This window comes from Marmota monax, unplaced genomic scaffold (assembly GCF_021218885.2).
Source record: "Marmota monax isolate L192 unplaced genomic scaffold, Marmota_monax_Labrador192_F-V1.1 WCK01_AAM20220418_F8-fsc00009, whole genome shotgun sequence".
NCBI classification, from domain to species: Eukaryota; Metazoa; Chordata; class Mammalia; order Rodentia; family Sciuridae; genus Marmota; species Marmota monax.
This window is the reverse complement of record NW_026694710.1, coordinates 29,193,868-29,207,770: the sequence shown is the minus strand read 5'-3', so window position 1 is coordinate 29,207,770 and position 13,903 is coordinate 29,193,868. Positions and strand designations below refer to the sequence as shown.

The 13,903-nt window shown below is 47.0% G+C and overlaps 1 protein-coding gene across 4 annotated transcripts in view; it reads left to right on the top strand.

The window, feature by feature from the left end:
* Window positions 1–610: 610 nt before the first annotated feature.
* Pigg (phosphatidylinositol glycan anchor biosynthesis class G) overlaps window positions 611–13,903 on the top strand; it is a 43,445-nt gene continuing 30,152 nt past the window's right edge. For 2 of the 4 annotated variants that reach the window (XR_006847007.2, XM_046423658.2), the window contains exons 1-5: window positions 617–971; window positions 1,766–1,971; window positions 6,857–7,066; window positions 8,357–8,545; window positions 9,357–9,498. Coding sequence is in view for 3 of the 4 variants with exons in the window: in XM_046423658.2 (XP_046279614.1) it covers window positions 818–971; window positions 1,766–1,971; window positions 6,857–7,066; window positions 8,357–8,545; window positions 9,357–9,498 (901 nt within the window). In the remaining variant the exon portion in view is untranslated. Of the gene's footprint in view, window positions 972–1,765; window positions 1,972–6,856; window positions 7,067–8,356; window positions 8,618–9,356; window positions 9,499–13,903 lie in introns of those variants that run through there. The other 2 variants (XM_046423659.2, XM_046423661.2) reach the window with 2 other exon arrangements.

Here is a 13,903-nt window from a genome sequence, read left to right as displayed (position 1 = left end):
TGGCCTCAGACTCCCTCTGAGGCGAAATACCGGGCCTTCATCTGCCAGCCTCAGCCAGCACTGAGGAATGTGAGGCAAAAAAAGTGCAGGCCGAGCAGTCACCTGTCAGCCTTTGGGAGGCCCTCGCTAAGCAGCACGCACGCGGCTAAAGCCAGAATCCCGAGGGCGTTGCCAGAGGCCGGGGATATCGGGGGCGGGACTCCGGGAGTTGCCAGAGGCGGGGGCTGGGAACTCTGCCGGGTAGAGGGGGACTCGTGGGGCGTTACCAGGGGGTGGGGACTTGGGGGCGTTACCAGGGACCTCGGACTCGGGGGCGTTAGCGGAGGGTGTGGTGCTTGGGGGGCGTTGCCGGGGGCGGGGATTCGCGGGGGCGTTAGGGGGAACTGCAGGCGTTGCCAGAGGCGGGGACTGGGAGCTTTGCCGGATGGGCGGGGACTCGTGGGGCGTTACCGGGGACCTCGGACTCGGGGGCGTTAGCGGAGGATGTGGTGCTTGTGGGGGCGTTGCCAGGGGGCGGGGCTGGAGCGTTCCCAGGGACCGGGACCCGCTGGGGCTCGGGAGGACGTTGCCAGAGGACAGTGACTTGCGGGCAGGTGCTGAGGGCGGAGACCCGTGGGAAAAGCGGCCCCAGAACTCGGGAGCCCCGCCCCTTTCGCGTTTTCCGGCGCGCGGGCGGACGTGACGCCAAGCTGGGGCGACGCCTGTCAGTCAGGGCTGCCGGTTCCTGCTCAGAAGCCGCTAGCGGACCGGGAGCGGCGGTCGCTGGGCGAGGCTTCGGTGGAGTCCCGCCCGTTCCCTAGCCCGACGAGTGGACACGATGCGGTTGGGCTCCGGGGCCTTCGCTGCCAGCTGCGTAGCGATTGAAGTGCTTGGGGTCGCGATCTTCCTGCGGGGATTCTTCCCGGCTCCCGTTCGCTCCTCTTCCAGGACCGAGCACCGAGCAGAGCCCCCGGCGCCCGAGCCTGCTGCTGGTACGGATCCCTTCGCCAGTGTCCCCCGGCCCTGCTTCCTGCAGAGGACGCTCCCCCTGAGCCCGACGTTTCCCGGGGGAGGGGCTTCTCTTCCCCTGTGGTCCCCAGCCCGAGAAACCGCTTTTACCGCCCTGGTGCCTTTTTCAGTGCCCTACAACTTTGGCACCCTACCGCCACTTTCCTTGGATTACCACAGTCAGCTCCGCGTACCCAGGCCCCATCCCTCCCTCTGCCCATCCAGAGGGCCCCCCCCCCAACTTTTCCGAATAGGTCACATTGCTGCTGATCCCTCACGTTTTCTGTTTTATCCCAAGCCCGGCCCCCCTTGTTTTTAGACCACGGTAGTTAAAGGCCTTTCTGCATCAGGCCCCTTCCTGTCCCTCACCTACACAGCAGTACCCACTAGGTAAAAGCTCCCTGGTTCTGGACCAGGACCACAGAATACCAGCCACCGGCCATGTAAATGCAGTTTGCAAAGCCACCCATCGTTAGGTCAAGGTCAGTGTTCCTGAATGGGACACTCAGGGACTTTAATGTAGGGACTTCCCCTGCCCCAGTTACTCCTTGCCATACTAAGGGCAATCCACTGCTTATTATTGGGGCTCCCTGTGCTTACTCACTATCAACACCTTCTTCTCTCCAGCACTGCCTACCAAGAACAGCCCTTCTTTTGGGTTGCCATACACAGATAGGACAGGTTGTATGCTGGAGAAGCACACAGAAGCAAGGTTTTGAAGGCGCTTGAATGGTAAGTTTAAATTGTAATTTCCCTTTTTTCTTTCAAACGCTTTTAGGAGCCCGTTCCAACTGGACCAAGCTACCACCTCCTCTCTTCAATAAAGTTGTCATTGTGCTGATAGACGCCTTGAGAGATGATTTTGTGTTTGGGTCAAAGGGTGTGAAGTATATGCCCTACACAAGTTATCTTGTGGAAAAAGGAGCATCTCACAGTTTTGTGGCTGAAGCAAAGCCACCCACAGTGACTATGCCTCGAATCAAGGTAAGCTTGACTTGATTTTTTTGTAAATCATGGTTTGGCTCCTTTGAAGGCTTACAGGGATTCTGTAGTCCTCTGTTTGGAGTCCCAGTTTCCATTAAGTGAAAATTAGTTTGGTGCTGTCAGTTTTACTGGGGTGATAGAACATTAACGATGCTTCACAGTCAGGGTGGAGCTGAGACCTGTGATTTGTGTCCCTTGTCAAGTAGCCAGAGCTCAGGCATCATGGGAAGTAAAAAGGATTTAAAGCCAGATCAACCAGGCCAGCCCAAGAGACATCCTTCTCTGTAGCCTACTCTCTTTAATCACCAATGGGTTAGTTACAACCCTGCAAGGAAAGTTTTGAGTTGCCAAATCTAATCTTGACTTTATGCATAAGAAGGCAAACTCAGATAATTATTTGACTTGCCCAAAATTGCAGAATACATAAGATCAAACTGTATCACCTGCCCTTACAATTCTACTACGTAAACCCATTAAGCTTGGTAAGAGTGGTTTTCAAGTACCTAGTGCTTTACCCAAGAATCATGGATAAATAAAAACATAAAACTCTATTGATTGTCTCAGGAAATTTTTTTTAATAATTATTTTTTTAAGAGAGAGAGAGAGAATTTTAATATTTATTTTTTAGTTTTCGGCGGACACAATATCTTTGTTTGTATGTGGTGCTGAGGATCGAACCCCGGGCCGCACGCATGCCAGGCGAGCACGCTCCTGCTTGAGCCACATCCCCAGCCCAAGGAAATTTTTATCTATAGATTATCATATGTTGATATTGTGATGGGGATACGCTGGGGGTGGGTTAGTATCTCTGCTTTCCTGGGGCTTTTAGTCTCTGGAGAGATACATAGACATTCTATTCAACAAATAAGCATAAAATAAATGTGCAGTTATAAAGTGTTAAAGTGTGATGAGCACATGATGGAAAAGAATAGAATGTGATACCCAATGTGGGTATGGGGCTTGTATGAGGAAATGACATTCAAACAGAGACTGGTAGAATGAGTATGGGAGTGGGGGCAGAAGAAACTGAGGCATTGAGTGTGGCTGTACTGCATGCTGTGTGGTATAAAATCTGTGTCTGATTGATAATGTGAGTTCGAAGACTGGATCAGAATGAGCTGCTACTTGATTTAAGACTTGGAGGCAGTATTTGTGGGTGTTCAGTAAATCTGTCCACTTGATGGAAAAAGTTTGGACTGAAGGCAGGTAAGTGCTGTATCATTCCATGACTCTGTCTGTGAGTTTCCCATGCTGTCTGCCACCTTGGGATGTGGTATGTCTTTCACTCAGTGATACTGAGCAGCTACTACACACCTCATCATGTTCTAGACTAGAAGGATTCAGTGGAGAACAAGACAGCAACAGCCTCATGAAGCTTACTTTCTAATGGGAAAGACAGAAAATATAAGTATGTGAAAGGAATTGAAAAGGGGGACAGTGATGGAGTGATGGGTGAGGGAGGGCATCTGCATCACCATGCTCAGGAGCAGTCTCAGAAGCTGCTCTTTTGTTGAAAGCAGAACGTACTGTCGAAGCTAAAAGAAAGGTGTCAGGTTCCTGTTCACCAGGGACACTGATGTCTTTATTTCAGAGATTAAGCCCTGTCAGAACTGTGGAAGGAACCTTTTCTCCTTTATTCTTTTAATAAAAATGTCATTGAGACTCCAGTTTGAGAAAATGTGCAAGTACTCTGCAAGCTTTGGGTTCTGTCCAGACCAGCATGTTGGCTTCCCCTCAAATGAGCCCCATGAGTTGGTCCTGTGAGAAAGGTACTGTGCTCAGCTCCATTTCCAGAGGAGGGAGTAGAGACTCATGGAGGTAAAATCACAGCATCAGAACTGAGAATGGCCCTATTTGTCTGATTCTAGAGCCTCTGGTGTCCTACAACTGTACTGAAAAATAGAATAACAAAGTAAGTTCTCTTTAAAGCGTGTCTGCATAGCTTTCCCTAGTTCTGAGAAGTCAAGAGTCCACTCCTCCTAAAGCCACAGCAACACCATTAATGACAGATGGATGTCTCCTTCAGATTTCCTGGAGCTGCAACTGCAACCCAGCTGCCAGCTGCATTCTCCACAGCCAAGGGATGACCAAGTAGAACCAGCTATCCTTAATCAGTGGGAACTCAAACTAGAGTGAGAGCAAGGAATGGCTTTGTAAAAGCCACAAAGGGAGGGCGAGTAGATTTGACTGTATGAAAGCAGGACACTTTTTATGTGGCAAAAAAGTTTGCTAACAGATGATAAACTGAAAAAATTATTTACAGTAGACAAAACAAATAAGGTGGTTAGTCCATGATATGTAAGGTGGGATCAGATCCAGGATGGGCAATCCAGGGGAAACCTGGGAAGGACATAAAGAAACCCATGAGGGAAGAATGTGAAGTGGTCAGTAAACATAGAAAATTCTCAACCTTACTAGTAATCAGAGCAAGGCAAATTAAAAACAATCCATAACACCAGGTCTGTCTGTCACACTGTAAAAATTAAAAGATTGGTAGTGTCTGTTCCTCACAAGGAATGAGGTGAACATATGCTATGAGGTATTGTGGGTGTGGGTGGGTGTCCCTAGCTTGGGCCATCATTTCCTCTGTTAGCACTGTGGTCCATCTGCCATGGTTTCCAGCCAGGACAACAAACGTTTCCCCCCACCTCCTTCTGCCCAAAGTATGGCTCAGTCAGATCACACTCCTGCCATTCTTAAAACCTTCTAGTGGCTTAGCCTCTGTCCTCTCTGAGCTCCAACTTTCAAGGCTCTGTGTGGTTTTGCTCCCTTTGTCCCCATCCGTATCAAGCTGCTCACCCCCTTCCATGCTTTTCCTTCATGTTGGCCATGCCTGACTCAGGTCCTTAAGTGCACTGTTCTTTTCTGCTCTGGGCCTTTGCAGTTTTCTGTTTTCTCCTAGAAAACTCTATATCACCTCTACAGTTCCTCAGCTCAAATGGCACTTCCACAGGAAATTGGAAAATAAATGTTCATTAAGATGGTCTTGGTTAAATATGTTGTGTATTCATACACTGGATCACTTTGAAACTGTTAAGTGTCTTTAAATAAAGTGGTATATTTCCTGGGGAAAGAGGTTCATGATATGTTTCTAGAATTTGAGATTGTTTGCATATAGGAAAGAATCTGAAATGGCACTCACCTCAAGTCCCTGGTTGCCTATAAGAGTAGGATTTGGGGATGGAATTTGCATTCAGAGTTTAAAGAATAACTTTGCTGAGATGATTTTCATACAGTGCCATACACATATTTTTGTATATACAATATGATGAGATTTAGCAGATAACGTATATCCAGTCAACCCTACTTCAAATCTGAATTCTGACCCCCATGCTGGGAGCAGTAGTGGTAGTTGTTGCTCTTATTCTGTACGAATTTGTTTGAGCTAGTCTGTACAGTCTTTCTCCCCCAGAGTATGCAGCAAATGATGTCTCTGCTTAATTGTGGTTAGGGTTTTGTTTGTTTTGTTATTTTTTATCATTTTTTTTCCAAGCACATCATGCAGTATGGTGTCCACCCTCTTTGTAGGTTGGAACTCACAGGCACTGTTCAGTCAAGCCTGCTCTGTCGCTGTTTTTCTAAGTAGGGCTCCCTGCTCAGGGAGAAGGAGCAGGTGACTGGGGTTCTTGCTACCACTCTGGATTCCCAGAAATATGTGGAGCTTAAAAATGTCAGCTATAACTGTCTCTTGCTCTAGATCCCCATTTTAAATGTCTGGCTGGGCTTTTGCTTGTGTCGTTGGCCTTTCCTGATTGTACAACTTCTTGGGCATGGGGCTTTTCTACAGTCACATTAGGTCAGGTTCTTCATGGTTGCCATGTCACAGAACTGGGATAGGAAGAGGCAGGAGCAGCCCTATGAGAAACCACAGGTACAGTAGTTTTTCTTGAATACATGCTTCTCAGTTGGTTGTACAGTTCTGGTCAATTTCAAACTTCTTGAATGGTTGTTTTTGATATTTTTGCCTGTTTTCCATCGCTCTTGGGGGAGAGTATTTGCTAAGCCCCCTGGCATTCCAGATGTCTGGTTAATTCACATTTCTCTTCGGTAAGAGGTGTAGTTCAGTAGTAGGGCTCTAGCCCAGCATGTGTGAAGCTCCGAGCTTGATCTCCATTGACATGCATGCACACACATTCACATCTATTTGCTATTGAAGAAGTCTTGGCAGAATTCCTGCACTTGTTGGAATTGTCCATTTTCCTATTTTCTGTGGCACAGGTCCCTGGATGATGATGTTGAGGGTGGTTGTGTAATTCCAAACCATGGAGATCTATCACTGTGGCCTGAAGTTCTATGCTAAAAAATGGGGGTGGTTGTTGACTCAATTCTCCATTATTAGAAAGATACAAGAATATGTCACACCCACCTTCTCCTTCCAGTAAACATGACACAACATTGGGGAAGGTGGCCAAAGGGCCCTGCTCACTTTGAGAGCTCCTAGGAGTCATGTGTATAGGTGGCTTTCCTCCTGTTTATCATTCAGAGATAGTTAGACTTGCTGGATTGTCCGAGTTTGGAGTGGAACTCAAGTTTGTGACTTACGTACACCATACTTAGCCACATGAGGTGTTTCAACTCACTAACGCATGGCTTCTCTGGCCACTGCTGTTGTCTGACTCTTCCTAGCCTCTTCCTTTATTGTCTTATCAGGGAAGGAATTGCTCTGTGCCATGCTCTTTGTTTTAGTCAGGTCTGCATTATTGGGTTGGCTGGTTTTGAGCAGTATCTTTGTGCTTGCCCTGCTTCACACAGGTGCTATCCTCATGTTGGCTCAGCCTCCAGTATTGGGCAGACATTTCACCTGTCAGGTTGTCAGGTAGTCTTTTGCCTCTGTTGCTGTGCCTTTGGATTCAGCAGTCTAACTGTAAAGTGTTTTCTCCCACAGGCATTGATGACAGGGAGCCTCCCTGGCTTTGTAGATGTCATCAGGAACCTCAATTCTCCTGCACTACTGGAAGACAGTGTGATCAGACAAGCAAAAGCAGCTGGGAAGAGAGTGATCTTTTATGGAGATGAAACATGGGTTAAGTTATTTCCAAAGCATTTTGTGGAATATGATGGAACAACCTCATTTTTTGTGTCAGATTATACAGAGGTCAGTTTTTAAAATAAGAGAAATATGCCATCCTAGATAGAGCCTGGCACCACCATCATCTAGTGTTATTTTGAGTGTGACATTTATTAATTTATGGAGTAGTGTGGGAAATTGCAACCATCATTCATCCGTGTAATCAGTCACAACTGGGGACATGCACCCAGGTGTGGGTGTGAGGAGAAGTCTACGGAACCCATGTACAGAATAGCTGAACACCCACTGAGGATGGGGAAGGGCACCATGCAGATGAGCTGTCAGGGCAGACTCTGATGGGTGAGTGGGGGCTTCCTGAGCAGGCAGAACAGGGAGGCAGCAACCAGTACAGCACAGATGTAGCACCACTGCCAGGGATCCTCTGGCTTTTTGGTTCTGCAGGTGGTCCTGAGGGGCCCTGGCCTATGCTGGGGTGCAGACTCCAGCAAAGGAAGAGTAGGATTAGACTCATGTGCTAGAAGTTGGCTCCAGGAGCAGGAGCACCAGTATACCAGCATGTCTATCTTGGCAGCTGGGATCAGATGGCCTCAGATTTCAGTGTGCCACAGCTGGGGAGCATCTGTGGTCCTGCTCACACAGGTACCTTCTCCAAAGGTGTGCCCTTTCCCATCTACCAGGGCAGGCACCACATTACTTACCAGCAGTAATGCACTTCCCACAGTGTATATGCTTGTGCACAGGAACACTTCTCTCTGCAGTAGATGTATTGGGGGAGGGAAAGGGCTAGCTGAGGGGTCAGGGCTGAGCAGTCTACCAGCAAGGTCGGGAGCTGCTCAGCTGCTAATCTCTCCATCATGTGTTTGTTTTAGAAACAAGAGCCCATAAGTGCTGTCTCTTTCCTTCCAAGAATAGCCTTCTCATGGGACTGCTGGTTACTCTAACTCTGGGTACTGTCCTGTCTTAGCTGCCCGTTGCCCTTGTTACCCCATGGCAACTTGGGGACAATTTAACTTGCTCCTTTGGGTAGCTTTTAGTTAAGCCTAGCAGTGATCCCACAGAAAAATTTTTTGTCATATCAGCCCTTGCTCATTTAAATTGTCTGTATGATATGTCCTGTCCACAACTTAGAGAAATAAAAACAATAGCAGTGAGACTTAATCTAATATTAATGTTCATTTACTTATTTTTAATGACATAAGGATTTTTGTTTTGTCTCGGTTTGTGTTTTGTCTTTTCAGTTCCCATGAGTCCTGTGACCTAAAGTAAAATAAACCCCTAGATTTTAAAATGGCGGCTGCTTTTTCCCTGGCAGGGAAAATTGGGCAAGCCATTTACATGCACATTTCCCCTTCAAAGGTAGATGATAACGTCACAAGGCATTTGGATACAGTATTAAAAAGAGGAGATTGGGACATGCTAATCCTCCACTACCTGGGCCTGGACCACATTGGCCACATTTCTGGGCCCAACAGCCCCCTGATTGGGCGCAAGCTTAGTGAAATGGACAGCATCCTGATGAAGATTCACACCTCACTGCTGTCCAAGGTGAGACTTCTGGGGCTCATCGCATGAGGATGGGTTTAGCATTGCTGATCTTCAGAGAACAGACCTACTTAGGTGAGTGCCACACTCCTGGCTATGCTCAGTCTTCCCAGTAATCCTGAACACCTTCCATTTCACTGTTCTTTGGCAGTGGAGCTCATATTCTGTCCAGGAGAGGCAAATAAGAAGGTAATAACCAAGAAACCAGTATGTTCAAAAGCAATTGGTGCAAAGGAGAACACAGGCGGAGGGAGCGGCACCCCTGTTCTGAGGACCTGCCATAGTTTTAAATGGCCTTCTGTGAAGACCTGCACAGTGTGAGCAGAGAATTAAAGGGAGAGAGGGGTAGACACTTTGCCTGCAGGTGGGTGCCAGCCAGAGAAGCAGCAGAGGCCCAGCAGAGCCTGGCTGCCACAACAGGAGCAGTAAAGGCCCATGGGATCTCCTCACGTGGCTCAAAGCTCTCTCTGGGTGCTGGGGTTTTATCCTCAAACCGTCCTGTAATACATCCACTGTCAGATGAGGAAACTGGGAGTCTCATGCCTGGGGCATGGAAGTGGTAATGACAAATCCTTAGCTTGGGAGACCACAAACAGCCTTCCTGCACTCTCTGAGCTACATTTGGTCCAGTGTGTTTCTCCCATGCCATCACTTGACTCAGACCCTTCAGTCTGGCTCTAGGCTCATGGAAAAAGAAATCCAGTTTGCTGAGGAGTGCCCATTGATGAAGGAGAGCTAAAATCTGCACTGCTCCTTGGCAGGATCACATGCTCTGCAGTGTGATGGCAGCTGACCCGGTCCCCTTGCCTTTCAGGAGAGAGAGACTCTCTCACCCAGTTTGCTGGTTCTTTGTGGGGACCACGGCATGTCGGAGACGGGGAGTCATGGGGCCTCTTCCACAGAGGAAGTAAGCACACCTCTGATCCTAATCAGCTCTTCATTTGAAAGGAGACCCGGTGAGAACTTAGCAGCGTTTAACATTGTGAAACTGTCTGGTTTTAATTTTTAAAAACTAAACAGGTTTCAAATATTGTAAGCCATATGGAATAAGAATTAAGGGGAGAGGGGCAGTAAGGATTTGGAATTCACACCCCTGGCTGTAATTCTTAAAATACAAATACTCTGTATAGGAATTTTGTTGTTGGAAGTTACTGCCTGGGTATCTGGAATTATTAAAAGAAAACTGCCAGCATCCAGGTGCAGTGGCACACGCCTATAATCCCAGTAGCTCGGGAGGCTAAGACAGGAAGATTTCGAGTTCCAAGCCAGCTGCAGCAATGGTGAGGTGCTAAGCAACTCAGTGAGACCCTGTCTCTAAATGAAATACAAAAGAGGACTGGGGATGTGGCTCAGTGGTTGAGTGCCCCTGAGCTCAATCCCTGGTACCCCTCGACCCACAAAAAACCTGCCAGCAGCTTTTAGAAATTTGAACTGCATGTATGACTGAAGGAAATGTGAATATGTAAACTTTTAAAAATGTATCTGCTGTGTAAAGCCACACATTGAACAACAGTGTCGGCCAGTTGGGGACGCAGTCAGAGCAGGATTGGCTGAGGCCCATTCCTCAGTTTCTGATGTGACACCCTCTCTGACCCACAGTGCTGTAAGTTCCTCAGGGCTACCCACCCTGCCATCCTGTCAGTCCCCATGGGTCTGGCCTGTGCCTCCACAACTTGACTGACACATTCACAGTGGATGCAGCAATTATTTATATTATGCAGCTGAGTCCAATGGATAGTTTCTAACTCTGGTCTCACCCACCCTGCAGTATCAGTCATGCTGGCCCCAAAGCTCCTGGAGCTGCCCATTTTTCTGATTTTTCTCCCAGCTCTCTTTCTCAGTCCTTATTGCTAGCTCAGCCTCGTTCCTGATCTTTTTTGCAGTCTGCCTTTTTGTGTTATTCTACCCTAGCTCCTAAGGGTGTGCTTGTCCACTTCTTCATCAGTGGTTGAAAATACCACAGATAGGCCACACCTGCCAGGTTTCCTCCACTCTCTGACCTCCAAAACTATATACACCCTGCTGCTCCCCTGCCCCTGAACTTGGATCTCACAGATAGAGCCAGTGTGGCAGCTTCACACCTGAACTGTCTCCCAAGTTTGTCCTTCCTTATCCCTGCCAGCAGATGTCACCACTGTCCACATGGGTCCCTCTTGCCCCACTTCTTCCTCACTCTCCACATTCCTTTCCATCAAATTTCCCTGTACATAAAACCTTTCAGTGGTTAAACTTAGGATAAAGATCCCATAAAGGCTTCTTGCCAGCCCTACTGTTTCATCCTACCACTTTCCCCATTGCTTATGTACCCTACCTCTGCCCTCAGCAGGCACTTCCTCACCTGCCAACACCCTTGTCCTCACCCCTGTGGTCTCCTGCCCCTTGGTCCTAGTCTAAGTCACATCCCCTATCAGCTCTTCCACTGCACCCTTTGCTCCCTGCATCATTCTTCACCAGCTTTGTCATTATAGGCTTGTTTGTGGGGTTCACAACAATCTGCCTTCTCTTTCCACACTGAGCCAGAGGGGGGCAGGACCACTATATGCCAAGAGCCCCAGACATTGCCTGATGTGTGACAGGTGCCAAGAATTATTTGCTAAATGAATGAATCTTCAAACTAAGGGAGGATTGGTTCGGGAAGTGCTTCCACCTGCTTCTGGCTCTTCATAGCTTTCTCCTCTTGGGTGTCTGGCCCCTAAGATGTATCACTGGCTCTTATAACCCAGCCTTTCCCGGTGACAGCTTAAAAGCCTGCCTCCTGGTTGGTGTACACACTGAGCCACAGCAACCAGTTCTGGTGCCTGATTCCACATCCACACCCTGGGCAAGGTCATTGTGCATCTCTCATATCTGAAAGAGGGCCCCTTCCTTCATCCACTGTTTGGTCACTCAAAAGGGGTTTATTGAGCACCTCTGATAGCCAGCTGCTGTGCTGGGCACCACTGGATTAACAAAAAGGAGCAGGCACAGCCTTTGCCATGGAGAAGGTGAAAAAGAGACTGTCAAGCTGACATTCTTTATGTGGGAATGTTAGAGTCATTGTGTAACAGAATGCCAACATTTCATCTCTAAGGCTTGTATTTAAGCATCAGTAGGGTTGGCGTTGTGGCTCAGTGGTAGCGTGCTCACCTAGCAAGCGTGAGGCCCTGGGTTCGATCCTCAGCACCACATAAAAACAAATAAAGGTATTGTGTCCATCTACAACTAAAAAATAAATATATATTAAAAAAAAAGAATCAGTGGCACTGTCCATGAGTGCTGTGGGTACAACGGGCTTGGGTCCTGATAGTGGCTCTGTGTGGCTTCCCAGCAGCAGGTGCTTCTTAACCGCCATTGGCCACATCTTGAGCCATATTACGTGCCCTATTGTATCTTCACAGAGATGGGCGAGTCATCACAGTCAATTTTAGGACATTTCCATCTTCTCAAAAAGAGGCCCCTTGCTTTTGGCCCCTACCCTCCATTCCCCGCAGTGTGGGCAGTCACTGCTTTGCTTTTGGTGTCTGTGGATGGGCCTCCTGAATGTGTCACATGCAGGGAAGCAGTCCCATTGTAGCCTCAGTGCTGCACTTAAGGTAATGCTTCTCCAGGCTCATTGGTCTTTGTTCCTTTCTGTTGTGGAACCATATTCCGTGGTGTGGACAGACCACATTCCCATTCACTGGTGGAGGGGCCCTTGGCTGCTTCTGTTTTGCTGCTGTGAACACTGTGTGCTGTGTTTGGGAGGGCATCAGTGTTTTCCTCCTGGGCAGCTCTGCCCTGCCAGACATGCTGCATTTCTGTTTGCTGGCAGCTGGCTGCTGGCAGCAGGATGGTATACATACAGTTTTATATCATTGCTTTTCTAATCAGTTCAGAGGAAGCAGAAGAAATGTGCTTCTGCACTATCTCTTAGGTCTACATGATCACCTCCACTGCTGTTCTTTCCTTTTATTATTATTTATTTATTCTAATTTGTCATACACGATGACAGAATGCAATTCATTTCATATTACACATGTAGAACACAATATTTCAAGTCACTGATTGTACACAAGTATTTCACACCATTCGTGTCTTCATACATGTACTTAGGGTAAGATGTCTACTCATTCCACCATCATTCCTACCCCCTTGCCTCCTCCTTTCCCCTCCCTCCCCTTTGCCTTATCTAAAGTTCCTCCATTCCTCCCAGGCTCCCCCTCCATTGCCATTATGAGTCAGCATCCTCATATCAAAGAAAACATTTGGCCTTTGGTTTTTTGGGATTGGTTCGCTTCACTTAGCTTTATATTCTCCAACTTTATCCATTTACCTGCAAATGCCATGATTTTATTCTCTTTTAATTCTCAGTAATGTCCATTGTATATATGTACCAAAGTTTCCCTATCCGTTCAGCTACTGAAGAGCATCTGGGTTGGTTCCACAATTTTTTAAAAAATATTTTTAATTGTAGTTGGACACAGTATCTTTATGTTATTTATTTATTTTTATGTGGTGCTGAGGATCGAACCCAGGTCCTTGCACGTACTAGGCAAGCACTCTACCACTGAGCCACAACCCCAGCCCTGGTTCCACAATTTAGCTATTATGAATTGTGCTGCTATAAACATTGATATGGCTGTGTCCCTGTAATATGCTTTTAAGTCCTTTGAGTATAAGCCAAAGAATGGAATAGCTGGGTCAAACGGTGATTCCATTCCAAGTTTTACAAGGAATCTCCGTACTGCTTTCCAGATTGGCTGCACCAATTTGCAGTCCCACCAGCAGTGTATGAGTGTGCCTTTTCCCTCACATTCTCGCCAACACTTATTGTTGTTTGTATTCTTGACAACTGACATTCTGACTGGAGTGAGGTGAAATCTTAGAGTAGTTTTGATTTTCATTTCTCTAATTGCTAGAGATGTTGAACATTTTTTCATATGTTTGTTGATTGATTGTATATCAGCTTCTGAAAAGTGTCTGTTCAGTTCCTTGGCTCATTGATTGGGTTATTTGGTTTTTTGGTGTTAAGGTTTTTGAGTGCTTTTTATATCTTAGAGATTAGTGCTCTATTTGATGTGCTTGTGGTAAAAATTTTCTCCCATTTTGTAGGCTCTCTGTTCACCTCATTGATTGTTTCTTTTGTGAGAAGAAGCTTTTTAGTTTGAATCCATCTCATTTATTGATTCTTGGTTTTAATTATTGCGCCATAGGAGTCTTATTAAGGAAGTTGGAGCCTAATCCGACATGATGGAGATTTGGGCCTATTTTTTCTAATATTAGGCGCAAGGTCTCTGGTTTAATTCTTAGGTCCTTGATTCACTTTGCATTGAATACTGTGCATAGTGAGAGATAGAGGTTTGATTTCATTTTGTTACATGTGGATTTCCAGTTTTCACAACA